The sequence below is a fragment of the Trichosurus vulpecula genome, chromosome 2 (assembly GCF_011100635.1).
Source record: "Trichosurus vulpecula isolate mTriVul1 chromosome 2, mTriVul1.pri, whole genome shotgun sequence".
Classification (NCBI taxonomy): Eukaryota; Metazoa; Chordata; class Mammalia; order Diprotodontia; family Phalangeridae; genus Trichosurus; species Trichosurus vulpecula.
The window spans coordinates 353054497-353082402 of NC_050574.1; the positions used below are offsets into that span (position 1 = coordinate 353054497).

Genomic DNA, 27906 nt, shown 5'->3' on the forward strand with positions numbered 1-27906 from the left:
CAAAATGACTAATATGGAAATATTTTAGACTAGAAAAAGAACCTTAGTTCTCAAGCCCCCACCAATTAAATTGCTTATTTTCTAGCCTACCAGATGGCATGATTAGTTCAAAGCCAATGAATTCAATGAAATATTATAGTAAGAAAAGTAGTAATAGAACATTTCCCTCATTAAACCCAGAATCTAATCTACCACAAATACACCATTAGAAGTGTACATCATTATACTGTATGATTACTTATGGGCAATGACCTGTGCAACCAGTTTCTGGGATTCATGTCTTCAGGGCTGCTACCTTGCCACCTTGACTCCAGTCTGCTAGGGCAGGGGTGTCAAACTCATATAGAAATGGATGCCTGTGGGCCACATGTGGACATAGATTTTACTTAAAATTTTTGCACTAATATTCATTAGGGAAATTGGTCTATAGTTTTCTTTGCTTTTGATCTCCCTAGTTTAGGTAACATAGAATGTGTCATAGAATGAATTTGGTAGGACTCCTTCTTTACCTATTTTTAAAAACATTTATATTGTATTAGAATTAATCAGTCTTTAAATGTTTGGTACAATTCTCTTGTAAATCCATCTGGTCCTAGAATTTATTTTTCCTTAGGGAGCTCATTTATGGCCCATTCAAGTTCTTTTTCTTAAAAAAAAGGGGGGGTATTTAAACATTTTATTTCATCTTCTGTTAATCTGGACAATTTACATTATTTGTAAATATTCATCCTTTTTATTAAGATTGCCAGTTTTATTGGCATATAGTTGCACAAAATAGCTTCTCATAATTGCTTTAATGCCATTTTCATTTGTTGCACATTCATCTTTCATTTTTGATATTAGTAATTTGGTTTTCTGCTTTTTTTAAAAAAAAAGCAAATTAGCCAACAGTTTTTCTATTTTATTGTTCTTTTTTCAGAAAACTAGCTCCTAGTTTTATTAGTTTGAAGATTTTTATTTTTTTTTTCAGTTTTATTAATCTCTTCTTTGATTTCCAAGATTTCTATTTTGGTATTTAATTGGCGATTTTTAATTTCTTCTTTTTCTAATTTTTTTTAGCTGTATGCCCAATTAATGTATCAGCTCTTTGTCTCTTTTATTAATGCAAGTGTTTGGAAATATAAAATTTGTCCTAAGTATTCCATTAGCTACATCCAACAAATTTTGTTATATTGTCTCATTGTTGTCATTATCTTTAAATGTATTGATTGTTTCTATGATTGGTCTTTGACCCACTCATTCTTTAGGATTAGATTATATAATTTCCTATTAATTTTTATCCTATGCTTCAAAGGTCCTTTATTGACTGTAATTTTTAACTGCATTGTGGCCAAAAATGCAAATGGAATATTTTTGTTTTTATGCATTTGTGAGATTTTTATGCCCCGATAACATGATAAATTTTTGTGAAGGTGCCATGCACAGATGAGATAGGTATAGTCCTTTCTATTCCTCTTCAATGTTCTCCAGAGGTCTATCATATCTAACTTTTCTAAAATTCTATTTATCACTTTAACTTCTTTCTTATTTATTTTATGGTTAGATTTATCTAGGTCTAAAAGGGGTAAATTGAAGTCCTCCACTAGTTTAGTTTTACCTTTCTCTTTTCTCCTGTAACTCATTTAACTTTTCCTTCAAGAATTTGGATGCTACGCCATTGGTGCATATGGGTTTAGTATTGATATTATTTCATTGTCTATGGTACCTTTCCAAAAAACACAGTTAGCTTGAATATCTCTTTCAATTAGGTGAATTTTTGTTTTTGCTTTGTCTGATACCATCATTGCTGTACTTGCCTTTTTACTTCACTTGAAGCATAATAGATTGTGTTCCTGTCCCTTATTTTAAGTCTTGTGTGTGTGTGTGTGTGTGTGTGTGTGTGTGTTTCTGTTTCAAATGTGTGTCTTGTAAACAACGTATTGTGGGAGTCTGGTTTCTAATCACTTCTGCTATCTTCCTCCATTTTTTAATTTATATTCCATATTTTATTCCTTTGTTCCATTTTATGGGTAAGTTCATTCACGTTCACAGTTATAATTGCTAACTCCAGAAAGTTCTCACTTTACACCTGGCAGGCAGATGGCAAAACCCTTCATAACTCCTGTCTCTGGCTCCTACTCCCGGCAGACAGCATCAGTACCAGTGTAGCCTCATACCAAGGGTCTTTTGTTCCAGGAACTGGAGCTAATCCAGCTGCAATGAGCTGCAGAGCCATGGAGGGGCCAGGGCCATGCAGAGCCCCATGATGGGTGGGGGAGGTCTGCAGAACAGAAATGGCTATATGTATTTTCCTTCTTCATATTCTCTTCTATTTATTCTTCTCTTTTTAAACTTATCTCCTCCTTAAAAGTCTGTTTTGCTTCTAACCATTGCTTCTTTTAATTCACCTCCTTTCTTAGTCCCTTCCTCTCCTACTTCTCAGATGGATAAGATGAAATTCTGTACCCCAATGTGTGGATTTTTCCGGCCTTGAACTAGTTCAGATGAGAGTAAGGTTCAAGTGCTGCCTACTACCCCAGCCCCATTTCTTCTCTGTTGCATAAGTTCTTATTTGCACAACTCTTTTATGTGAGATAATCTTCCTTGCTCTTCTCCCTTACCCCTTCTCCCAATCCATCCCTATTTCTCACCCTTTAATTTTTCTTTTGAGATTATCCCAATATAACAGGCTCATACCCATGCCCTGTGAGAAGACTCCTTTTAACTGCTATAATGATGATGCAATTCTTTGAGGTCACATATATCACTTTCATATATGAGTGTAATTTAATCTTGTTTACTCCTTTATGCCTTTGTCTTTTTATAATTCTCTTAATTCTTGTGTTTGATTGTCAGGTTTTCTATTCAGTGATGGTCTTTTGATCAGAAATGCTTGAAAGTTCTTTATTTCACTAAATCTCAATTTTCCCCCTTAGAATTTTATGAGGTAGGTTATTCTTGGTTGTAATCCTAGCTCCTTTACCTTCTAGAATATCATATTTCAAGCTCTCTGCTACTTTATGGTGATGGCTACTAAATTTTGTGTGATCCTGACTATGGCTCCACATTTGAATTTTTTCTTTCTTTCTTGTAGTACTTCCTCCTTGACTTGGGGATTCTGGATTTTAGTTATAATATTCCTTGGAGTTTTCATTTTAGGATTTCTCTCAAGAGTTGACCAGTGGATTATTTCAATTTCTACTTTGCCTTCTAGTTCTAAGATATAATTTTTGTTTATAATTTTTTGAAATATAATGTCAAGGCTCTTTATTTTGTTTCTGCCCATGGCTTTCAGATAGATCAAGAATTCTTAAATGATGTCCCCTCAATCTATTTTCCAGACAGTCATTTTTCCTATGAGATATTCCATATTTTCTTCTATTTTTTTCAGCTCTTGACTTTGTTTTATTGTTTCTGGAAATCTTAATGGAATCATTAGTTTCCACTTATCCAAATCTAATTTTTAAGGAGTTATTTTCTTCAGCAAGGTTTTTTTGCACTTCTTTTACAATTTGGCCAATTTTGATTTTTAAGGAGTTATTTTTTTCAATGTTTTTGTGCAACTTTTACTGAATAGTTAATTCTTTTCATAATTTTCTTGCATAACTCTCATTTCTTTTCCCAATTTTTCCTTTACCACTTCTATTTTATTTTTTAATAATTTTTTCTTTTTGCCCTCTAAAAAAGCCTCTTTCTTTAACTCTTCTGAGAATTCTTGTTGGGTTTGTGTTCTATCTGCATTTTTCTCAGAGCTTTACTTGTAGATATTTTCAAATCATTGCCTTCTTCTAAGTTTATGTCTTGAGGTTCCCTTTCATGATAGTATCTTTTCATGGTCAGGTTCTGTTGTTACTCTTGTTATTGTTGCTTACTTATCTTTCCAGACTACTTCTTGACTTTTCATCTTTCCAGCCTACTTCTCGAATTGTAGACATTGTATTAGAATTGGACTCTGCTCACTTCTGGATGTGGGGGGGGGAGGGAGAGGGGGTGGCATAGGGGATGACATGACCTTTTCTGTCTGTTATGCCTATTCTGCTTTTATAGCTAGATCCAGGGGCCCGTGAATTTTCAGTGCTTTTCAATGTGGTAGAATCCAGGTAGAGGTGTGGTCACTACCCTCCTGGTCTTCACTCTGGTTCTTACATAGTTAGGGCTTTTGCTCCCTTGTGGTCTCAGCCTCTCCTCTCTACCATGGAACTGTGATCCAGAACTGAGTAATGAGTGACAGAGTTGTTAAATAGCATCCAATCCTGCACCCAGTGCTAGTACAGGGTTCCTCAGTATTTCTTTCTGACCAGGTATTGGTCAGAAAGGTATTCTGACCAGGTATTCTGACCAGGCCCCCTAAAGCCCCCAGCCATTTTTACCACATTGTGCTCTTGGCCAGCCCCCACCCTATTGTCCCTATTCTAGTGTCCATAGACCTCCCTTTCTATCTTCCTAAGCTGTCCGGGGTTGGAAAAATGGCTTAACGTAACTTTTTGTTGACATTCCCTGCTCAAAATTTAGTTTGGTGCTTTCTGGGCTTGTTTTGTAAAAAAAAAAAAAAGTTTTGGGGAGGCTTGTCAATTGTGACCATTCAATCCCACATCTTGATGCTGCCCTCCTCCCACCCATATTGACTTAGAAAAAGTGCAAATTAACATCTATGCTTTATTTTATTTTTATTTATTTATTAAACATTTCCCAATTAAACTTCCATCAGGTTCAGGCTGCATTCAGGAATTTTGTGATCATGTAGTGACTAGAATTCAGCCCTCATTACCCAAATAAAGTTGGAATCACAGTTCTTTAGTTATAGTAAGACCATACCCAGTTTATACAAGCCAGGAAGAATGTTGAGATTAAATTCTTTTTTCCTTTTTTCCTTCCTTCCTTTCTTTCTTCATCTCTTTCTCTTGCTTTCTCTCTCTCTCTCTTTCTCTCTCTCTGTTTCTCTCTCTCTCTCTCTCTCCCTCTCTCTTTCTTTCTCTCTGTCTGGACAACTATTTGATTTAGGGTTAGCAATTGCCACAATCATCTATGGTTTAAAAAAAGAGCAAACGGTAAAGAAACCAAAGTCATTCCACCTAGCTTGAATAGGTGCCTTTATTATGTATATCTGTCAGCAGCAAAACTCTGAAGCTTTTGCTTTTTTTTTTTTTTTGTTATTTACTTATGTCTGATACTTCATGACCTCATCTGGGGTTTTCTTGTCAAATACACTGAAACGGTTTGCCATTTCTTACTTCAACTTATTTTACAGGTGAGGAAACTGAGGCAAACAGGGTTAAGTGACTGGCCCATGGTCACACAGATAGTATGTGTCTGATGTCACATTTGAACTCATGTCTTCCTGACTCTAGGCCTGGTGCCCTATCTACTATGCCACTTAGCTGCCCTCACCTAACCAGTGATACCTAAAACTACATCTGAAGTGTATGGAGGTATTATATGTTAGCTTCCCAGTGGTTCAAACGGCAAGTGCTATCCATATATTTTTGTAGGGTTGTTCTGGAGGCAGCTCGTACTACCTTCATGAACTTGGAAATCAGCAAACACTACATTGTTTTGTTGATTGTCTCTAGACTTAAGACGGTGATGGGGAAAAATGCTAATGCAGATTATATTTTCTGTAATTTTTAAAATTTATTTTAAACATAAATACAAAATGAGAGAAGAAAAAAAAAGCATTGCCATGTACACAGTAGAGCATGAGAGAGTTCAATTTAAAGAAACCAATTTCCATTTCAAGAAAACCTTTATAACAAAAACTACACATTGTTTTCAAAGCTGCCCAGCTTTTCTTTCTTTCCTTATAGGTTTTCTTTTGTTTTCTGCTGTGCACTTATCACTTTATTTTTCCCCTCCTTCCCATCCCCCACCCTAAAGAAGGCTACAATTAAGTGTGGAAATATATATACACATGCATATATATATGTAGATATCTATAAACACACATACATACACATATACACTCAAACACATATATGTAAGACCTTACTGTGCTTTTTGCCACTTGTCATGTTTCTCTGAAGGTGGATGGTATCTTCATAAGTCCAAGATTTCCATGTTTTTCTAAACCAACCAGCTCATCATTTCCTACACCACAGAAATATTCCAACCAATCACATCCTATCTGAGAGATTGTCTACGAAAGTTCCCCCCCTCCAGTTTTCTTCATTCCTTCTATTCTTGGCTACATAAGTTTTATTTATACAAGAAAATTTTAATTTAAAATAATCAAAATGATCCATTTCACATTTGAACAATACTCTTATAATATAGATACTGAATACTACTGAATCTGCTTCCTTTAAATAATGCAGATTGAGCTGTAGAAATGTGTTCTGCACACAGAGCCCTCCCTACCACCACCACCCAGAGAATTGTTGTTAAACCTTGACCAGCACACCATGGCCTTTAGATCATGATCTAAAAACCCTGAATCTCAAAGTGGTTCCAGAGTATAGTGCTGGAGTTACAGGAGTCAGGTGTGTCTGTAAGGTCTTTATCATTACCTCCTGCCTTGAATACTACAACAGCCTACTGATGGTTCTGCCTGCCTCAGGCCTCTCCCCACTTCTATACATTCTCCATTCAATCACTAAAGTGATTTTCCTAAATGTAGTTCTGGCCATGTCATACCTCCTAGTCAATAAACTCCAGTCTGGCCTTTGTATTGTCTCCAGGAGCATTTGGCATTCAAAGCCCTTCATGACCTTGTTACGTCCTAGTTTTCTAGTCTTCTTATACCTTACTCCCCAACATGTACTCTCTACTCCAATGACAAATTGCCCTCCTGGCTGTTCCATGAACAATATACTCTATATCTTGACTCTGGGCATTTTCTCTGGCAATCCTCCATGCCTAGAATGCTCTCCTTCCTCCACTACAACTTCTGACCCTCCCCCCAACACTCCTTGAAGTCTCAGCTAAAATCCCACCTTCTATAGGAAATCTTCTCTAACGCCTCTTAATTCTAGCACTTTCCCCTCTCTTATTTCCTATTTCTCCTGTATGTCCTGGGTTTTATGTATATTTGCTTGCATGTTGCCTCCCCCATTAGATTGCAAGCTCCTTGATACTATCTTTTGCCTCTTTTTGTGTCCCCAGAACTTGGCACAGTGCCTGGCACAAAGTAGGGTATTTAATAAATATTATTTGATTGAATTGAAAAACATTCTTCATCAAGATGAATGCTACAGCCCAGAATGATGGTGCATGACGATAATCCTTTCTACCAGGGGAGTCAGAGGTTGGTGGATTGCTTAAGCCTGGGAGTTCTGACCTGCAGCCATCCTAAAGACAATTCAATGTATGGGCTACTTTCAGTACATGTATAATAAGGTCCTAAGAGGAGAGAGGAGTGTCTCTGCCTAAGAAGGGTAAACCAACCCTTATTGTTGTTCAATCTTTTCAGTCTTATCTGACTCTTTGTGACCCCATTTGGAGTTTTCTTGGCAAAGATACTGGAGTGATTTGCCATTTCCTTCTCCAGGTGATTTTACAGAAGAAGAAACTGAGGCAAACAGGGTAAAGTGACTTGCCCAGGATCATACAGCTAGTAAGCGTTTGAGGCCAAATTTGGACTCAGGAAGATGAATCTTCCTGATTCCAGGTCTAGTGTTCTATCCACTGTGCCACCTGGATGCCCCCAGATCAGTATAAATAAGCAAATAGAAAAAGGATAAATTAATTAATAAATACATGGATAGACTGATAGATAAATTAATGAGTAGGTAGAAAGTAAACAGATAGAAGATAGAAAAAATAAGTGGGTGTCCTAACACACTGTTGAATGTATGGCCTAGATTTACAAGTTCAGCACAGTGGGTTAATTCACAGACTAGGAACTGCTCCTGAAATGTAGTTGTTTCTCATCTCACTTATAGGCGAGTGGGAGCAGCTCATTTAACCCAATCCAATTCAATTCAGCACTTACTAAGTGCCTGTGCTCTGCAAGGAACTATGACAGGCAGTTACTGAAATAAAGACAAAAAAGAGAATTGACATTCAACTCAAGGAATTTGTATTCAACTTGGAAGCAGCTAGTGGCCCAGCGGATAGAGTCCTGAGAGTAGAGTCAGGAAGACCAGACCTCAAATCTAACCTCAGACACTGACTGTGTGCCTGTGGGCAAGTGGCTCAACCTCTGTTTGCCTCAGTTTCCTCAACTGTAAGAGGGATACAATAACAGGCTTGTTGTGAGGATCAAATGAAAAAATTTTTGTAAAGTCTTAGCTTTACACTGTGCCTGGCATAATCTAGATATCACATATGTACTTGTTCCTTTCCTCTTCCCCCTTCTTTACCTGTGAAATAAGGAGTTTTGACTAGATTACTTCTAAGGTCTTTTTTAAACTCTAAATCTTGGCTATTTGGTATTGGTATAGTGTATGTGTGTGTGTGTGTGTGTGTGTGTGTGTGTGTGTCTGTGTCTGTGTTTGTGTCTGCGTCTATGTCTGTGTCTGTGTCTGTGTATGTCTGTATGTGTCTGCGTGGGGAGTTTGGAGGAGTGGGTGGTAAGTGAATGAGCCAAAATGAAGGAAATATCCTAACATTGGTGCACCTTTGTTAACAGAAATATCAAAACTTTATGTTTAGTTTACATAATATTCTTCTCTTCACCTCAGCCTCTCCAAACTTTCCCTTTCTCCTGTGATTCTTTTTTTTTTTGGAGGAGGAGGGGAGGCAGGGCAGTTGGGGTTAAGTGACTTGCCCAAGGTCACACAGCTAATAAGTATGTCAAGTATCTTAGGCTGGATTTGAAGTCGGGTCCTCCTAACTTCAGGACAGGTGTTCTACTCACTGTGCCACCTAGCTGCCCCACTCTCTGTTGATCCTTAGTTGATATTCAATTACTAAAACTAACATTTATTTACTCTTCTCATTTAAGGTTGACAAATCTTCCAAAGTGACTTTTAGCTAGTAAAAGGTATGTGATGCTATGAAAGTAAGTGATGTTATGATCAATGTATGACCCTATCTGGCAGTCAGGATCCTGGGCATATGGTGTCATTCAAATGCTGTACCATCTACCATCCTCTATTACTTTCCTGGGTTCTTCTCTGTCTAGTCTAGCATGTTCATGCTTTTACATTTATTTTTTAAAATTAATTAATTAGTAGTTTTTGATTCAATTTTTTGAGCAGTGGGGCAATTAGCTGGCACAGTAAATAGAGGGCCAGGCCTGAAGTCAGGAAGATGCATTATGGTGAGTTCAAATTTAGCCTCAGATACTTATTAGTTGTGTGACCCTGGGCAAGTCATTCAACCCTGCTTGCCTCAGTTTCTCCATCTGTAAAACGAGCTGGAGAAGGAAATGGTAAACCACTTCAGCATCTTTGACAAGAAAACCTCAAATGGGGTTATGAAGAATCAGACATGACTAAAAAAAGACTGAACAGCAAACAAAGTTTATTTTTTAATTCATTTAAAAATTTCAAGTTCCAAATTCTCTCGCTCCTTCCAGTTCCTCCCCCACCCATTGAGAAGACAAGCAGTGTGATACCCATTATATATGTTAAGTTATCAAAACATATTTTCATATTAGCCATATTGCAATGAAAAAGCAGGAAAAATATGGAAAGTGGAAAAAAATATGCTTCAACCTGCACACAGATCTCATCAGTTCTCTGGGGAGTGTGATTTAATCATTTAATCAATTTCCCTAAATTTCTATCTAGATCAGGTCACTTCTTTCAATCAATCAATTAATAAGTGTCTATTAAATTCCTGTTATATACAAAGTATTGAGCTAGGTACCAGGGATAAAAAGACAAAAGTGAAACAATCTCTGCTCTAAAGGGGCTTACATTCTATTAGTGGAGACAACTAGACAAATAAAGTTAAATCCAAAATAGAGTGATGAGGGGGTAATGGGGGTGGGGCAGAAATGGATACTAGCAGATAAATGGAGCAAGAAGGGCTTCCTTGAGTTCAGTCTTGAAGGAAATTAGGGATTCTAAAAGGTGAAAGAAAGTAAGGAATGCATTCTGGGCCTGTGGAAGAGCTAGGACAATGGCATAGATGGGAAATGGATTGTTCTTTAGAGAGAACAGTTAAAGAAGGCATAGTTATTTTCAAGAAGATACTCACTTCAAGTAAGTCCATGAATTGGCATCAAAATTACTCTGGTTCTGTTTGGTAAATAAAAAACCCTAGACTTGAACTATCTTTGTTTTATTTTGTGGTGATATTTCATTTTTTTGTTTCATTATTATTATAAAATCTAAGTTGGACATTGCTTGGGTCAGAGGGTATTTTTATTAGCAGATTGAATTATCCATAATGAAATGGTCTTATATTAATAAATTGATTCTGGCAGATTTTGGCTAAAATGCAAAATATAAATTATTTTCTTCCACCCACTGCAGCTAAAAAGAGAACTTAGAACTGGATATGTAGGTAACTGTGCCAGATTCCTTAAGGGTTGATCTGGCAGTTATCTGTATAGAAATAATAATTAAAACCAAGAGAGCTGATAAGGTCAACAAGTGAGGGAGTGTAGACCCAAAAGAAAATGGGCCCAAGCCAGAGCCTAAGGGAACAACAAGGGAGGGTGATTGATATGGATTATAAACTAGCAGAGGAGACAGAGGAAGAATGGTCATATAAAAAGGAGGAAAAGTAAGAAAGCATGTCATGGAAATCCAGAGGAGAGAGAATTCAAGAGGAGAGAAAGGGGGTGGATTTAGCAGTGTCAAATGCTGCAGAGGTCAAAAAGGTTGTGGATGGACAAAAAGATCATCAGATTTGGCAAGTAGTAGACCACTGTGGCTTTTGAGAGAAAAGTTTCAATTGATTGATGAGGTCAAATATAAAGCTGCAAAGGGTTGAGAAGTCAATGAAAGGAGAGAAAGTGGAGGTAATAAAATTTGATGGCTTTTTCTAGGAATTTTGTTACTAATAGAAAAAGAAATAAGAGATGATAGCTTGGGGACCTAGAAGGGTAAGTGCAGGTTTTTTGTTTGTTTGTTTGTTTTTTAAGGATGAGGGAGATAGTCATATTTGCCTAAGGTTGGGAAGGACCCAGCAGACAGATAGAGATTAAAGATAAGAAAAAGTAGGTAATAATAGAAGGTAATTTCCTGGAGAAGATAGGAGGAGATGGAATGGGATAAATGTAGAGGGGTTAGCCTTCAATAAGAGAAGGGCCAACTCTTTATCAGAGACTGGAAGTTGATGTAGAAAAGGGGAGAAGGAAGGGGCTGTTGTGAATGTCCTCCCTTTTCTCAGTGAAGGGAGACAAAATCCTTGGCTGAGAGCATAAGAAGAAGGAGAATATTAAGACACTTGAGGAGAGGTTTGGAATACTTACTTTGAAATCAATTACAAAGAAAAAAAAACCTATCTTGCCACAGTGAAATCCCAACTGAGATCAGATAACATAAATTCGTAGGATCCAGTGAGAGTAACATCCTCTAGTTCCATTCAACGGCACATGAGTAGGGACAGAGGAGGCAGATGGTGAGAGTAATTCAGGACTGAGGTTTGGCAAGGTATGAGTGGTACTAGGATGAGGAAAAATGAAGTTGAGATCTGAGCTGATCACTGATGGAACTCTGGATCCCACAGATGCTAGTACCCTCCCCTCCACTAGCCTTCTTTTCCCCTTATGTTTATCTTGTATATGCTCATATTTATGTACATGTTGTTTTGATAGAATGCAAGCTCCTTGGGGACTGGGATTTTTTGTTATCATCATTATACCTCTTCGCCTAGCTTAGTGACTTCCTCAGTGCTTGTTGTTTGGTAGATTGATTGATAGTTGGGTCTGCACCTTAGGAAAATTACTTTGGCAGCTGCATGGAGAAGCTGGAGTGGGGAGAGACTTGAGGCATGGGACCAATTAGGAGGCTATTGCAATAGTTCAGACAAGAGATTGTGAGGGCAGTGCCTATACGAGTGTAGAGAAGGGGAGAAATATGAGACAAGTTGTGGAGGTAGACTGGACCTGATATAGCAATTCAGTTCAGGACAAAGTTGACGCAGAAGTTGTGAGCTTCAGTGACTAGAGAATGTGCCTCAGCAGAGATAGGGAAGTTTGGAGGAGGGAGTAGGTTTAGGGGAAAGGTAATGATATCTATTTTGGACATGGAGTTTGAAATGCCTATAGAGCATTCACTTTGAATGTCCAGTAGGCAACTGGGGATACAGGATTGGAGCTCAGGAAAGAAACAAAGGCTAGATACAAAGATCTGAGAGTTATATGCATAGACATGATAAATCCATGGGAGCTAATGTCACCCCATGAAAGAGTGTAGAGAGAGAAAAGAAGGACTTATGACAGAGCCAACAGACCTATACTGACAACTAGGGGAACCTATCAAGGGAGTGTGTCTTGGGTACCTACTTGAGGTTTTTTATCTGGGTAAGCCAGATAAACTGTGCATGGTTGACCATCCCTGGCATCCTCAACCCAGATGGACCTATTCATTCTCTGAGTACATGTGTAAGGAAGACCTCCCCCTCCCTACTCATCTCCTAATCTTTTCCTTCTAGTAACTTTAAGATTGGTATCTAAACTGAGGGTGGGGAGGGGTGGATGGGTGGGGATGGATATTCCTTAACAATACACATGATTTAGCTAATGACTAACTCACCTTCTCATAGGATCTTAGTCTCTTCCCCAACTTCATGGGATAATGAATGAATTAGCCATTCAAATATGATTTAAATTTGTTATTTTGCTAAAGCAGAATGGAAATGGACAAAATATTGCTTTTAAAATACTTCCACAGAAGTGGAACTATACTGAACTCCCCTCCACTACTCTCTTGGCAGTGTCTCTATATCTTCTCCCACAAAAAGAAGGTAGAGTTTTCATGGAGATTTAGTCAAAGAAGTGCTTCAGAAGATTTCCTCCAAAGTCACAAGGGTTCAGCAGAAACTATCTTCTCAATTCCTACTCCTGGCTAGCATTCCAGGCAAAGTTCTCTATGTCTCCTCATAAAGCATCCTTATTCCCCATAGGAGTCTCAGGCAGTGAGCAGGAATGCCTAGAGGTTACCCACCACCCAATGCCTCCATTTGCTGGCTTGCAGGATTTCTGCTACTCCCCTTCCAGTGATTCTCTTCTCAAAAATCTTTCTCTGAGAGAAACTAGAATAATGTCAGGCAACTCCACTAACGTTACAATCCCAGAGGCTCTCCCAGCCCTGCATTTTTTCCCACTTTTTCTGGTACCTAAAAGATCCAGAAAATTGTAGGTGAAAAACAAAAGCTACCAACCAAAGCAAAAAGGACTTCAGAGAGTCTAGATGTAGATGAGGCAACCAAAGCTTTGACAAATGAGATGCTTTGTTTATGTTCCCATAGCTAGTAAATAGCAGAACCCATGTCTCCTGACTCTAGCCCTTTCTATTACTACACCATAATGCTCAGCTGCTACGACTAAATTCTTCCTGGCTCCAACTCTGGGTACATTCAGCCTTGCATAGGGCCACAAAGAAGCCATCTTCACTTCTCTTATTGGATGGTTTCCAAATAAAAGAAGATTTTACTTCTATAAAAAACCAAATGGTATTATTTACCCAACGAGAGCGATTCTACATGACAACATAAGCACTTACTATGTGCCAGGCATTGTGCTACATAGAGTGAATGGGGAATCATTTTGAGGGGTAAACATATTAACATCATATGCATCTGCTTTGAAAGTACAGTTCAGAGAAAGAAATTCAGGAACGGGAAAAGAGATAGAGAGAGTTAGATTTTTGGACAACCTTGGGAGAAAATGGGGAACTCAATCTCCAGAGCAAGTTGTAAAGCAGTGGCAAGTAATTAGTTCTCATATTCTAAGATGCCTCAGCCAGGAAACAGTTGATCTCCTAGCTAAGTAGAAAGATGTGACAGCTAATGGTACCACCCATTTAAAATACAAACTTACTTGCACAATATGAGGAAGATGAATGGCATAAAATTACATTCAGTGTACCACTAAAACAGTGAAAACTACTAAAGGGGAAAATGAGTCTATAAAAAGCTTGTTATAAGTCCTAAACCTGATAACCCCAGGATCATTCATAGATGAGACTAGAAGGATAGCAACAACTTAATGGAAAATTGAAGAGATTTGCTAGCTTTTCTATAACGATCTATTTTTGCCATCAGTGGCAACGGAATGGCCATTTCTAGACTCCAAAACTTTATGTAGGGAAACATCAATGTTTTATACTGATCAAAATACAGCATCACAGCACTAGGGGTTAGCCATTGACCACTATCATTTCTTGCCTAGCCTTAATCACTGAATGGGTATTTCCCCAGACTAACTGAGATCTCAGAATGACCTTAGTTTAAAAAGGCCAACGGGAGGGTGGAACGGAGATGGCAGAGAAAATCCAGGAAGTTGCCTGAGTTCTCCCCAGTTTCCCTCTGAAACAATGATAAATCAAGCCTCTAAACAGATTCTAGAGGAACAGAACTTACAAACAAAACAAAACAAACAAACCAGAGTGAAACAATTTTCCAACTTAATATAACTTAGAAGGACTCCAGGAAAGGCCTGCCTCAACTGGGTAAAAGGGAAGCACAGCCCAGCTCAGGAAGTGTCCAGGCAAGCCAGGGAAGGTCTTAGCCACAGCACAGATGAGCAACTGAGGCCCCTCAGTCCTGGCCTAAAAGGCCAGTGGCACAACAGGCCAGCAGTGAAGCCTCAAGCCCCAGTGCAGAAGCAAAGTGCCCGCCCTAGAACCCCAACCACAACAATATTACAAAAGAGATTACAGCAATTTATCACAAGGATAATATACTATGACCAGGTGGGATTTATAGCAGAAATGCAGGACTGGTTCAATAGAAGGAAACTATCAACATGATTGACCATATCAATAACAAAACTAACAGAAATTATATGATTATCTCAATAGATTCAGAAAAAAGCCTTTGAGAGGCAGAGCCAAGATGGTGGCTGGAAAGCAGGGACTTGCCTAAAGCTCTCCCCCATGACCCTCCAAACACCTATCAAAAATGGCTCTGATCAAATTCTAGAACTGCAGAACCCACAAAATAGCAGAGGGAAGCAGGGTTCCAGTCCAGGACAGCCTGGATGGTTGCTGGGTGAGGTCTATCGCACAGAGCTAGGAGCAGAGGGGAGCAAAGCCCAGTGTGGGCTGTGCCAGGACCAACCTGAGAGCAGGAATGCAGAGCCTGCTTAAGATCTGAGTCAGGTCCAGGTTGGGGGTTCTTGGGGAAGGAGGAGTGCTGGTGTGGCAGAGCTGGCTGTATAGAAATAGCTCTGAAAACAACAGTGCATCCCCTCAAGCTTAGAACAAAGTACTCTTTACTCTACAAGTAGTCATACCCCTACGAAAAACTCGAGGGTCAAGTAAGTTGGCTGGGAATATGGCCAGGCAGTGAAACCAGTCTCAGATTCAGACTCAGACTTTGGAATCTTTCTTTGGTGACAAAGAAGACCAAAACATACAGAGAGAAGAAGTCAACAAAGTCAAAGAGACTACATCAAAAGCCTGCAAGAAAAACATGAACTGGTCTCAGGCCATGGAAGACCTCAAAAAGGATTTGGAAAAGCAAGTAGAGGAACAATTGGGAAGAGAAATGAGAATGATGCAAGAAAATCATGAAAAACAAGTCAATGAATTGCTAAAGGAGACCCAAAAAAATACTGAAGAAAAGAACACTTTAAAAAAACAGACTAAGTCAAATGGCAAAAGAGCTCCAAAAAGACAATGAGGAGAAGAATGCCTTGAAAGGCAGAATTAGCCAAATGGAAAAGGAGGTCCAAAAGACCACTGAAGAAAATACTAACTTAAAAATTAGGCTAGAGCAAGTGGAAGCCAGTGACTTTATGAGAAATCAATATATTATAAAACAGAACCAAAGGAATGAAAAAATGGAAGACAATGTGAAATACCTCACTGGAAAAACCACTGACCTGGAAAATAGATCCAGGAGAGATAACTTTAAATTTCTTGGACTACCTGAAAGCCATGATGAAAAAAAGAGCCTAGATATCATCTTTCAAGAAATTATCAAGTAGAACTGCCCCGATATTCTAGAGCCAGAGAGTAAAATGGAAATTGAAAGAATCCACAGATCACCTCCTCAAAAACATCCCAAAAAGAAAACTCCTAGGAATATTGTTGCCAAATTCCAGAGCTCCCAAATCAAGGAGAAAATACTACAAGAAGCCAGAAAGAAACAATTTGAGTATTGTGGAAACACAATCAGAATAACTCAAGATCTAGCAGCTTCTACATTAAGGGACCAAAGGGCTTGGAATATGATATTCTGGAGGTCAAAGGAGTGTGTTGGTAAGCAAAATGGGCCCTTAGCAGTTAGTTAAACAAGTGCCCTTGAAGAGTTTGGCTTTTGTTTGCTTTGAGTAATTCAGTGTATTTCATTGAGTGTTACTAAGTGCTAAGCCCCAGGCTCTAACCCCTATTAGGTGTTAACCTACCCTATGTGGATGCGAACCTCCCAGTGTCCTAAGGGGAGGAACTAACTCAAGAACCAATCATAGCAGCCTAAGTTCTGGTCATTCAGATGACGTTTGATGACGTCTGAAGCCCTATAAGAAGAGAGGACAGAGCCATTTGCGCAGGGCTCTCACTCATGATGGTGCTGATGCAGAGACTCCAGGCAGCTGTAGCTAAGGAGCCCTCCAGCTCATAAACCCAGATGCTGAGACTTTGTTGAACTCTGGTAACTATGTATTGGGATTTGAATCAGACAAAGTCTGTCTGCTAATGTTTGTAATTTGTTTGTATTTGTTCTGAAGTTTAGGGTGCTGGCTTTTCCCCCTGAACTAAGTGAATGATATTTGTATGCTGAATTAAAGTAAGCTTGTCAACCCCTTCACATAGCTTTCCTTAGTTAAGCAGATCAAAAGAACCTGTGCTTTTGCAGTGTGCTGGTAGCGTGCTTGTTGTTGGGCTTTTGCCCCCACAACAGCTGCTAGCCGGATTGTTGAAACAAGGAGCTAGGATTAAAACCAAGAATCACCTACCCAGAAAAACTGAGTATCATGCTCCAAGGCAAAATAGGGATTTTCAATGAAATAGAGGACTTTCAAGGTTTCTCACTGAAATGACCAGAGCTGAATAGAAAATCTGACTTTCAAACACAGGAATCAAGAGAAGCATGAGAAGGTAAACAAGAAAGACAAATCAAGAAAGACAAATCATAAGGGACTTACTAAAGTTGAACTGTTTTGTTTACATTCCTACATGGAAATATGATGTGTATAATTCATGAGACCTCAGTATTAGGGTAGCTGAAGGGAATATATGTGTATATATATATATATATATATATATATATATATATATATATATATATATATATATATATATAGACAGAGGGCACAGGGTGAGTTGAATATGAAGGGATGATATAAAAAAAATCAAATCAAAATCAAATCAAGGGATGAGAGAGGAATATATTGAGAGAGGGAGAAAGGGAGAGATAGAATGGGGTAAATTAGCTCACATAAAAGTGGCAAGAAAAAGCAGTTCATTGGAAGGGAAGAGGGAGCAGGTGAGGGGGAATGAGTGAATCTTGCTGTCATCGGATTTGACCTGAGGAGAGAATAACATATACACTCAATTGGGTATCTTACCCCACAGGAAAGAAGGAGGAAGGAGATAAAAAAGGGGGAATGATAGAAGGGAGGGCAGATAGGAGGAGGAGGTAATCAGAAGCAAACATTTTCGAAAAGGGACAGGGTCAAGGGAAAAAAACTGAATAAAGGGGGATAGGACAGGAATGAGCAAAATATAGTTAGTCTTTCACAACATGAGTATTGTGGAAGGGTTTTGCATAATGATACACATGTGACCTATGTTGAATTGCTTGCCTTCTTAGGGAGGGTGGGGGGGAGGGAAGAGGGGAGGGAATTTGGAACTCAAAGTTTTAAGAGCAGATGTTCAAAAAAAACGTTTTTGCACGCAACTAGGAAATAAGATATACAGGCAATGGGGCATAGGAATCCATCTTGCCCTACAAAAAAGTGAGGGAAAAGGGGATGGGGGGGAGTGGGGTGACAGAAGGGAGGGCTGACTGGGGAATGGGGCAATCAGAATATATGCCATGTTGGAGTGGGGGGGAGGGTAGAAATGGGGAGAAAATTTGTAATTCAAACTCATGGAAATCAATGCTGAAAACTAAAAATATTAAATAAATAAATAATAATTTAAAAAGAAAAAAAAGAAAAAGCCTTTGACAGAATACAATACCCATTCCTATTTAAAATACTAGAGAGCATAGGAATAAATGGAGTTTCCTTAAAACGAAAAGCAGTGTCTATCTAAAACCATCAGCAACATTATCTCTAATAGGGATAAACTAGAAACTTTCCCAATGAGATCAGAGATGAAATAAGGATGCCCCTTGTCACCACTATTATTCAATGTTGTGCTAAAAATCTTAACATTAGCAATAAGAGATAAAAAAAGAAATTGAAGGAAAAAGAACAGCCAATGAAGAAGTAAAATTATCACTCTTTACAGATATGATGGTATACTTAGAGAATACTAGAGAATCAACTAAAAAGCTACTTGAAATAATTAACAACTTAAGCAAAGTTATAGGATATAAAATAAACCCATGTAAATCATCAGCATCTTTATATATTACCAACAAAGCCCAATAGCAAGAGACAAAGAAATTCAATTTAAAATAGTTGTAGACAGTATTTGGGAATCTACCTGCTGAGATAAACCCAGAAACTATATGAACACAATTACAAAACACTTTTCACACAAATAAAGTCAGATCTAAACAATTGGAAAAATATGAATTGCTCATGGGCAGACCTAGCTAATATAATAAAAATGATAATTGTATCTAAATTAATTTAATTATTCAATGCCAATCAAACTACCAAAAATTTACTTTATAGAGCTAGAAAAAATAATAAAACTCATCTGGAAGAACAAAAGGTCAAGAATATCAAGGGAATTAATGAAAAAAAAAACAATGCAAAGGAAAGTAGCTGAGCTGTACTAGTTCTAAAACTATACTATAAAGTGGCAATCATGAAAACTATTTGGTACTGACCAAGAAATAGAGGGTGGATGAGTGGAATAGGTTAGGTACACAAGATGCAGTAGTCAGTGACTATAGTAATCTACTGTTTGATCAACCCAAACACTCCAGCTTTTGGGATAAGAACTCACTATTTGACAAAAACTGCTGGGAAAACTGGAAAACAGTATGGCAGAAACTAGGTATAGACCAACATCTTTTACCCTATACTAAGATAAGGTCAAAATGGGTACATGATGTAGACATAGAGTGTGATACCATAAGCAAATTAGGAGAGCAAGGAAAGTCTACCTGTCAGATCTATGGAGAAGGGAAGAATTTATGATCAAACAAAAGATAGAAAAATTATGAAGTACAAAATAAATTTTGATTACATTAAATTAAAGAGGGTTTGCACTAACAAAAACAATGCATCCAAGATTAGAAGGAAAGCAGAAAGCTGGGAAATAATTTTTACAGCCAGTGTTTCTGATAAAGGCCTCATTTCTCAAATATATAGATAACTGAGTCAAATTTATAAGAATACAAGTCATTCCCCAATTGAAAAAATATAATACAATTAAGTGGGAAAAAAAGGCCAAGGTCTCCCACTGCATCTGGGGTCATCTCCAGTTGTCCTAATCTATGTCTTATATTGATTTTGATTGTGTAAATCATTTCAGTTTTCCATCAGTGAAATTTTCCACTTTCTCTTCTATTCCTTGTTAAGTTATGAATATTATTTTTAGCCATAGAAGTAAAAGTATTTTTCCCTTCTTTTTTTTTCTTTATAGTGTGACTTTATATTTAGGTCACATGTGACATTTGGAGTTTTTTGTGTTGTTGTTCAGTTGTTTCAGTCATGTTCAACTCTATGTGAATTCATTTGGGGTTTTCTTGGCAAAGATACTGAAGTAGTTTGCCATTTCCTTTTCTTTTTGTGTTATATAGTTTATTTTTTTCCTGGTTGACTAGTGGTGTTTATTTTGTTTTTTTTATTTTTATATTTTATTTATTCCCAATTACATGTAAAAAAAATTTCTAACCTTCATTTTTTTTAACCATTTTGGGTTCTATATTTCTCCTCCCCTCTTTTCCCTCCCTTACTGTTACATAGTGTAAATGCTGATCCAAATCTAATTTCTGCCACACTGCTCTTTTGCTTTCCTAACAGTTTTTGGTGAATAAGTAGCTGTGGTGGATTTATCAAACAATTTTTCTAATTTTTTACTATAATGTTGACCAAATTTGGTTGATGAAAGTAACAGATACTTTTGATGATTAGGTTGAGATCAGGTAATACTTCATTCCTTCTTTTTTCACTATTTCCTTGAGAATCTTGATCTTTTGTTCCTTTAGATGAATTTTGTTATCAATGTCTCTAGTTCTCTTAAGTAAACCTTTGGCAATTTGATTAGGATAGCACTAACATTGCAAATTAATTTATGCAATATCTTTATCATTCTTATACTGCCATGGACCAATGTGAATGATTACTTTCTCTCCAATCATTCAAGTGATTTATTTCTGTAAGGAGTGTGTTATGATTGCATTTATATGTCTTGAATATATCTTGGTAGGATGATTTTCAAATATTTTATACATTTTATAATTATCTTGAATGTAATTTTTTCCTGGCTCCTACTGGGAGTAATATAGAGACTGATGGTTTTTGTAGTTTTATTTTATAACTTGCTATTCTACTTAAGTTATTTACTGTTTTAGTTTTTGTTGTATCTCTATGGCTCTCTAACTAAACTATATTATCTGTGAATAGTGAGAATTTTTTCCTTTTTGCCAGTACACATTTCCTACTATATTTGTAGAGCTATTTCAAATTATAGTGGTAACAACAGACATCCTAACTTTATCTCTGACCTCAACGGAAAGGCCTGTACTGTTGTTCTATAATTCACAATACAAGGTCTTGGTTTTATATGGATGATTGTTTACCACATTAAAGAGATGTCCATTTATTCCTATGCTTTTTAGAGATTTTGACATAAACTAGTAAATATTTGGTCAAAAACTTTTTCTTCCTCTATTAATATAATCATGTGATTTTTTTATATTTTTGTAATTAAATCTGTCTTTTATGCTTATAGTTTTCAAAGTGCTGAAACAACTCTGAATTCCTGATATAAATACAACCTGGTCAGAGTGAATCATTTAAAAATATATTGTTACAGCCTTTTCCTAAAATTTTATTCAATATTTTTGTACCAATACTCATTAGTGATACCACTCTATATTTTTCTTCCAATTATTTGTCTCTCTGTTTTTTGTATCAAGATCGTTCTTGTCTCATAGGAAAAATTTGATGAGATATTTTGTTTTTCTATTTTTGTTAGTAAGTCATGTAATCCTGGAGTTAATTCATTGTTTTTTTTAATATTTGACAAAATTCTAATGTAAGTCCATCTAACTTGTTTTTTTAATTCACATATTTTATTCAATTTCTATTTCTGGGATTGGGTTACTTAAATTCTTTTTTGTTCTATTAATCTATATGTCTTATATTTTCTTTAAATATGCATCCATTTAGGGCTATCAGATCTTTTAGCAAATAATTGGGTTAAATAGCTCCAAAAAATTTCTTTTATCTCCTCTTCATCTATTGTGAATTTTCCTTTTTTGTTTAATATTTTGGTCAATGAAACAAGGGTGAGGTGGAAGACAGGTAGTTTTTAAAAAATGACTTCACTGTGTCTCTTTCAGATGAAACAAATCTAACAAAAAAGATAAATGAGAAGTTAAGAACCCAGACAGAATTAGTTGATTTTATTTTTAAAAGAGGAAAACCAAATTGCCAAAATCTTAAATGAAAAAGGAAAATTCACAATAGATGAAGAGGTTTTCCTTGATAATTTCTTAAAAGATGAGGTCTAGGTTCTTCTTCTTTTTTTTTTTTTGATTATGGCTTTCAGGTAGTCCAATCATTTTCAAATTATCTCTCCTGGATCTATTTTCCAGGTCAGTTGTTTTTCCAACGAGATATTTCACATTGTCTTCTATTTTTTTTCATTCTTTTGGTTTTGTTTTATGATTTCTTGATTTCTCATAAAGTCATTAGTTTCATTTGCCCCATTCTAATTTTTAAGGAACTATTTTCTTCAGTGGGCTTTTGGACCTCCTTTTCCATTTGGCCAATTCTGCTTTTTAAGGTATCCTTCTCCTCATTTGGCTTTTTGGAACTCTTTTGCCATTTGGTCAAGTGTTATTTTTTCTGTATTTTTGGGGGTCTCCTTTACCAGGCTGTTGACTCGTTTTTCATGATTTTCTTGTATCATTCTCATTTCTCTTCCCAATTATTCCTCTACTTCTTTTACTTGATCTTCAAAATCCTTTTTGAGCTCTTCCATGGCCTGAGATCAATTCATATTTTTCTTGGAGGCTTTGGATGTAGGAGCTTTGACTTTGTAATCTTCTTCTAAGTGTGTGTTTTGATCTTCCTTGTCACCAAAATAAGTTTCTAAAGTCACAGGTTTTTCCCATTGTTTGATCATCTTCCCAGCCTATTACTTGACTTTTTAACTCTATGTTAAAGTAGGGCTCTGCTTCCAGCATGGAGGGCACACTGTCCCAAGCTTCAGGGTTTTTGTGCAGCTGTTTCCAGAGATACTTCTAGGGGCCTGTAAGTTTTTAGTTCTTCCAAGGTGGTATGATCTGAGGAGAGGTGTTTACTCCTCTCCTGGCCTGTGCTAGTCTGTGAGCAACTAAAAGCACTCTTTTCTGTCCTAGAACTGTGAGGATGGTCCACTCTCCACTGCTGCCACAAGCTCTGATATGCTAGTGCTCCTCCTCACCCTGAGACTGCCACCCAGGACTGTGCCCCAGATCCAAGTATGGGCAAAGCAAGAGAATCTTGCCTAAGTGCTAACAAAGAGACCCTTGCAATCTCCTTCTGACCAGTTGTTTGATCTCCTTGCCATCTGTGGGCTGAGAAATTGGCTTTTGTAATGGGCTCTGTAATGCCTTCATCACCTAACACGGGTCCTACCAACTTGTAGAAGATCCAAGTAATCTCCATGTTAGGTGATCTGAGCATAACCTCACAAGTCTTGTTATACATCGTTGCAGTAATCATGCATATTTTTTCCTTGTTCTGCTTACTTCACTTTGCATCAACTCATTTAGGTCTTTCCATGCTTTCTGAATTTATCAGATTCATAATTTTAAGAGAACAGTATATTCCATTACATTTTTTGCAATTTTTTGTTACTATAAAAAGTGCTGCTCTAAATATTTTGGTATACATGGTGTATTTCTTTTTCTCTCTGAACTCATTGGGGGTCTGTGTCCAGCAGCTGAATCTCTGGATCCCAGGATATGACATTTTAGACATTTTCTTTGAAAAGACATCTTTTAAACGCCAATATTCTTCTGTTGGCTTTGAATCATAAAACACTGCAATCACTGAAGAAATAACATTGTAAATGACATGAAGGACAATGGAGAGATGCATTATGGGTGTGCATAGACTGTGGTACACTACTTACAATAACTTGCACACAAAAATAGAAATAACAGATGGATAAAAAAGTTAAAAGACACAAAGGAAGACTGTAGTATCATGAATCTGTCCTCTGTGGAGGACTCCTGAGAGGACATGGACAAGAACCAAACAACCAGAGAAGGTATGGATATGTTGCAATATGCACATTCAGAAGAAATTCCTTTATGACTAAAATCCCAAAGCCACATAAGTAACAGCTGAATGTAAGTTAGGATAGGACCAGAGGCTATGGAAATATCATGTGACAGTCCATAGGTAAGAAATGGTTAACAAATAATAATTTGGGAAAGAATATTTAACATTATAAGTTAGAATAAAAGAGAAAAACTTGGTAAATAGAAAGTATAGAATATTTTGTGCTTAAAATAGAAAATAGAGTGAATTCATGTACTATTTTCAATAATTTTTTTAAAAATTAAAAGCATTTTCTCCACAAAATAATTGGTTGACTCTATCCTAGGTGCTATTTGAGACAAACTTACAGTTGCCTGCCTATGAAGAGCTTCAAATCTAGCTTTTCTTTTCCTTATCCCTGAAATAAGCTTAATAACTCTGTCTGTGCTATTTTAATCAGGAACAACTGATGAAGTGAAGACATAGTACTTGGAAGGCATTTGGAAAAGTAGAAATTAAAAAGCTCTCTAGTATTTTCCCTACAATCTTAATCCTTTTTATTTTCAGGAAACTGAAAAGTCCATCAAACCCTAAATACATCATCTCATCTAGGAATTCTCCTCAATTTCAGAAGGTATATAATGGCATTCAGGAATTTTTAAAAAATCCTTCTAGCAGACTATTTATCATGCTTTATGGCATGCAGATTACCTAAGAGTAGCTAAGCAACATAATAAAGCTAGCCACTAGGCATAGAATTTATGGCACCCATGCTTGTTCAATAAGTAATCTGTGAATCTTTTACTAGATTTAGTGTATTGAATATTTGCTCTTTCTTTTGCAATCTATATTGTAGCAACAATTAGTTTCTATAACTTCATGTATATGCACACATTCTTCTATAGTTAGCTTTTATGATTCACTATCTCTCACTACATGTGTGTGTACGTATATACACATACACATGCATCCAGCTATCTGGTGTAGCTTAATGATTGATGTATCTTAATTAGAGGAAAGAGAAAGAAGCCTACCTTTCCAGTTGCCTTAGATATCTTTATATGCAACATTTACAGACCCAACATGGAATTAGTACAAGAGAATACAACTCAGGATTGGGGTGGGGGTTGGGGTGGGGAGCTTAAAGTCTGACCAATAGTCCATTTAAATAAATTATCTAGGCTTGCTATTGCTGCTGCTATGGATACTTTTTCCTTTAGCAGGGTTCTTAACCTTTCTTTGTGTCACAGACCCCTTTAGCAGTCTGGTGAAGACTATGGTCCCCTTCTTAAAAATACAGTTATCAAAATGTTAAAAACAAAATAAGGTCATGGATTCTAGGTTAAGAATCCCTGCTTTAGTGAGACTTCCAAAAGAGTGATAACCAAAGGGGTCAGGTTATATTATTCCTGGTTTTGGGCTCAAAAAAGTGTTAGATCAGATTCCTTAGACAAGCTTTCTCCATAATCCAGAGCTGAGAATCCTCAGCCCCAGGAGTTTGTTACATTTGAATAGGCCTTAAATACCAGATTATTTTTTTCTATTATCCATATTAAATAAGCTAACCTTTATATATGATGAGTATGCCTAATAGTTCTTTGCCCCAGTCCCTGAAAGACCTTGGCCTATTGGACTTCATATTCAATAGTTCCTCTCCCATTTGGAGAAAGAGCAAATCAATTTATTTATACACATCTGTAGAAAGAGTCCATGTATTAGTTTACCTACTTTATAGATGGGAAATTTACAAACAAGACTTTTCATTCTGTACTGAAATACTACAAATGAGCAACATAGGAAAGGTTCAGTAAGAGCTAACAGATGACACTTTTGTAAAACAAACTGTATCAGGAGGGCAGAGTTTATAATCTCAAAGAGGATCATAAACATGTCTGAAAGGTTCGGAACCGCCGGATAGAAGAAACTCTCAAAGTAGAAGGCAGAAGAATCAAAACATTTATTTAGGCTCCACAGTAACCAACCCATGAACCAGAAGCCCCATTTTGATATGTTGATCATAATCTTCCAGGCCCAATAAGTACGCCTTGAAAGAGTAACCAGGAGGCTACAGAGAAACATGATTGCGTAAAGCAAAATCATGTTTCCCCCTTTTATGGTAATAAGATTACCCACTGGACTGAAGTCTTTGTTCAGCTTCCTCCCGTAGATCAGCTCTGCTACTGGCAGCTCCTGCCTCAGCTGTGTCTGTGTCTGTAACTGAAGCTGCAACTGTAACTGACGATGTAACGGTCGCTGTAACTGACGTAACTGTCGTAACTGTCGCTGGCTCCAACCGAAAAAGGAAAGAGAGAGATCTTCAAGCTGTCCTCTCCCCTCTTATAGGGTTTTTGACATCATCAAGCTCCGCCCAAATGACCAGGGCCGATTGGTTCTTGAGTTGGCCCCTCCCCCTAGCATAGACATTAACACCTCCCCTCAGCCAGCCCCATGACTCCTCACACAGGAAGCTGTCTGCTTCCCGGCATGCTCCCCGGAAGAGCAAGCCACAGTGTCCAGAGGCCCAACGAGGCAAGCTGAGTCATTCAAAGAAAACAAAGCCCATTCTGGCTACACAAACTTTCTGACATCTGGGACATTAGGGGACAAGTGCAATAGTGTGGTCGTCTTGCTGTAGTTTATCATCATTAAATAATATCCTTCCTCTCCTCAGACTGGGCCATCCTATCTTGCCCAGGCTGCAAGTACAGAGGATACTCGTGGCCCAATTATCACTGATCATCACAGTACTTTTCACCTGCTCTGTTTTTTTTTGACCTTGGCTTGTTTGCCCCTTCATATGCAGCGTGGTGACCCTGCAGCCCTGGAGTCTTAACAAATTGGTGCCTGACTGACTTAGTGTGGTCCCTCTGCAGCTTGGAACTCCTAAACTCAAGAGATCCACCAGTCTCAGCCTCCCTGGAAACAAGGATTATAGCCCTGTACCACTACACCTTTTATTACATTTTCAAGTATTAATTCCTGAAAGTGTAAGAATTTGTCATAGTAAATTAAAGCAACTCCAGAAACTTCAAATACTTAAAATAAAGTTATTGCTTTGGTATAATACAGGTTGGGGCCAAAACTGAAAAACAAAGCATCTTCTCTTTCTTCTTATCCTTTATAGGAATAGAAACCCCAGAGACTGTTTTCAGTCCTCTATAAAGATAGAGATGGATAAAAAATGTTTATAAAGTGGATCATTATGGGAAGATATGCCTGATTAGCCAGTAAGGGTATGTTCTTACCATCCACAAGATGTTTCATGGAAGTTTGAAGGGATAGGATCAGATCCAAAGTTCAGCTTACAGACCAGCTGAAAATTAGGCCCTTCGAACCTACTTGATTCATGCCTATTGAAAGAAACAGCAAATTACAGTAACACATTTCTCTGCTTCAAGATAAAGGGTGATGCATAAAAATATACTCAATCCCTTTTGTACAAAGACCTGATTTAGAAATAGCCCTGTTGAAATTTCAGTGTTCAGCCAAGTAAGGCGGTTAATGAGTATCTGGCACTATTTTAACGTTCTCAACCATATTTTTAGAAATTGTTTTCTGTCAGAAAAGAAGCCATAAGGAAGTATAAAGCAACTTCCACCTGGGATTATAAAGATGCCACTGAAATTGGAATCAAACTGTTACCTGCCTTACAAGTGGCTCAAATGTTAGCACTTCCTGGTTCAGATACTGAATCTGTGTCTGGCATCCAGACAGCATAATGGGAAATGGCAAGAAGAAATTTGGATGCTAGGGAGGTTAATATGCTTTGTATATGTGTTATATTTAGTTATCAATATGAGTGCTATGTCCTCCCAATAGAACAAAGGCTCCTTGAGGGCAGGAATTCTTTTGTTTCTGGTTTTATATCCCAACCGCCTAGCACAGTACCTTGATTATAGTAGGGGCTTAATAAAGTCTTGCTGAATGGAATTATTTCCAGTGCCAGTTCAATGCCACATAGATTACTTTTTTAGGAACTGGGCTTTCATTGATATTGATTCTGTCTCTACTGAACCAGATCCAAACCTCTCCATTTCTGGCACATACACACACACACACACACACACACACACACACACACACACGAGAGAGAGAGAGAGAGCGAGAGAGAGAGAGAGAGAGAGGATGAGAGGGTGAGAGAGGTTGAGTTAGGCTTTTCCCCCCCTAAAAGGCAAGGAAGCTGTCTTGAAGACCTGGTTGACCCAGGATAAGGCTATCATCACAGGGGATAGACTATTATCATAGTGGAAAAGTTTATGTGGAGGCAACTACCTTTGGTAAGGAGCATAGTCCAGGCTGGTGCCGTTCTGTTCTATCCTTGG

At 37.5% G+C, this 27906-nt stretch overlaps 1 protein-coding gene across 1 annotated transcript in view; it reads right to left on the minus strand.

The window, feature by feature from the left end:
• HHLA2 (HERV-H LTR-associating 2) overlaps positions 1-26923 on the minus strand; it is a 56383-nt gene extending 29460 nt beyond the window's left edge. Inside the window, exon 1 of the mRNA XM_036745548.1 lies at positions 26830-26923. Coding sequence (XP_036601443.1) covers positions 26830-26848 — 19 coding nt within the window. The 5' untranslated portion in view covers positions 26849-26923. The remainder of the gene's footprint in view (positions 1-26829) is intronic.
• Between the last annotated feature and the right edge of the window lie 983 nt (positions 26924-27906).